At 35.2% G+C, this 1,382-nt stretch overlaps 1 protein-coding gene across 2 annotated transcripts in view; it reads left to right on the top strand.

The window, feature by feature from the left end:
• LOC104749329 (bromodomain-containing protein bet-1-like) overlaps nucleotides 1-978 on the top strand; it is a 5,413-nt gene extending 4,435 nt beyond the window's left edge. The window contains exon 4 of one of the 2 annotated variants that reach the window (XM_019237634.1): nucleotides 86-978. In XM_019237634.1, the coding sequence (XP_019093179.1) occupies nucleotides 86-815 (730 nt within the window). In that variant the 3' untranslated portion in view covers nucleotides 816-978. The remainder of the gene's footprint in view (nucleotides 1-85) is intronic. The other variant, XM_010470930.2, reaches the window with a different exon arrangement.

Here is a 1,382-nt window from a genome sequence, read left to right as displayed (position 1 = left end):
TTGTCTTCTTTCCTCCATCTTCCTCCGAATCCTTGGCTGCACAAGAGCTAAGATCCCTCGTCTCTAACGAAATTAAGAAACGAACCGGAATATTGGGTCACGGTGTCATCAAATCCGAGGCTGGATCGTCGGTTTCTAGACAAAAATCCCCTGTTCTTCCTCTGGTTGCCTGTAAGAAGAACAGTTCATCTTCGAAAAAGACGTCTCCTTCATCTAGCTTAAAAGAAAAATATGAGAAGAAATCTCAGGAAGTTTCAGAGGAGAAGACTGTGACTACTACAACTAGTGCAAGAAGCTCTAGGAGAACGACTAAAGAGATTGCTGTTGTTGCCAAAGATACTAAAATAGGAAGAGCCAAGATTAATAATAATAAACAAAAGGTTACGAAAACAGATTCGTCGAGTGATGATGATGATGAGAAAGAAGAGACTCCTAAAACAGAGAAGAAGACAATAGCGATACCATCGGATAAGAAGAAGAGTGTGGCTGATTTCTTGAAGAGAATAAAGAAGAACTCTCCACAGAAAGGAAAAGAAACAGCAAGTAAAAATCAGAAGAAGAGCGATGGAAACATAAAGAAAGAAAACGATCCTCCGAAGAAGAACGACGGAAATGTTAAGAAAGAGAACAGTAAAGCAAAACCAAGGGAGTTGAGGAGTAACAGTACGGGTAAAAAGAAGGCTGAGGTAGAGAACAATAATAGTAAGAGTTCGTCGAAACGAAAACAACCGAAAGAAACAGCAGAGCCTACAGGAAAACGAGGTAGGGAGTCTGGAAAAGACAGTAAACAGCCAAAGAAAAGAACCAGAAGATGAAACTGAAATTCGTATGTGGTTAGGTATTTGTACATTTGATGTGCCAAAAAGTATTATATTCATCATCTATTATATTAAAGCACAAGTCAAAACGTTTCACATTCAATCTCAGCAAAATTTTACCGTTTTGCCATTAATGAAAAATGCCCCTCACGTTGAAATATTTTGCTTGTGGACGTAAATTGTCCTATTTTTCACATTAAAAATAAATCAAAAAAATCGACAGAAAAAATCAATTTACACAAAAAGTTATTTGCAAAACTAGAATTTGTAAGATCAATCCCTCAAATTTCTATATGATTCTCTTATACGTTTAATTGGATTTTAGATGACAAAAATATGGCATGACCTAATCGAATTTTAACAAATTAATGGGCTTAGATAGTCTAAAGATCGACGTTAAAATAATAAATGGGTTTCTATATGGAAAAAGGCCTGATGACAATACACCTCTTTACTGAAAACCCTAATAATACAAAAACCCTAAAAAGTTAGGTCTTCTACATCTATAAATACAATGATATCATTTGTTTAGACCATAACCAAAAAAAAACAAAAAACAAAATC

This window comes from Camelina sativa, chromosome 16, assembly GCF_000633955.1.
Source record: "Camelina sativa cultivar DH55 chromosome 16, Cs, whole genome shotgun sequence".
Lineage (NCBI taxonomy): Eukaryota > Viridiplantae > Streptophyta > Magnoliopsida > Brassicales > Brassicaceae > Camelina > Camelina sativa.
Note: the sequence above shows the minus strand (reverse complement) of the source record. Positions and strands in the feature narration are given on the sequence as shown.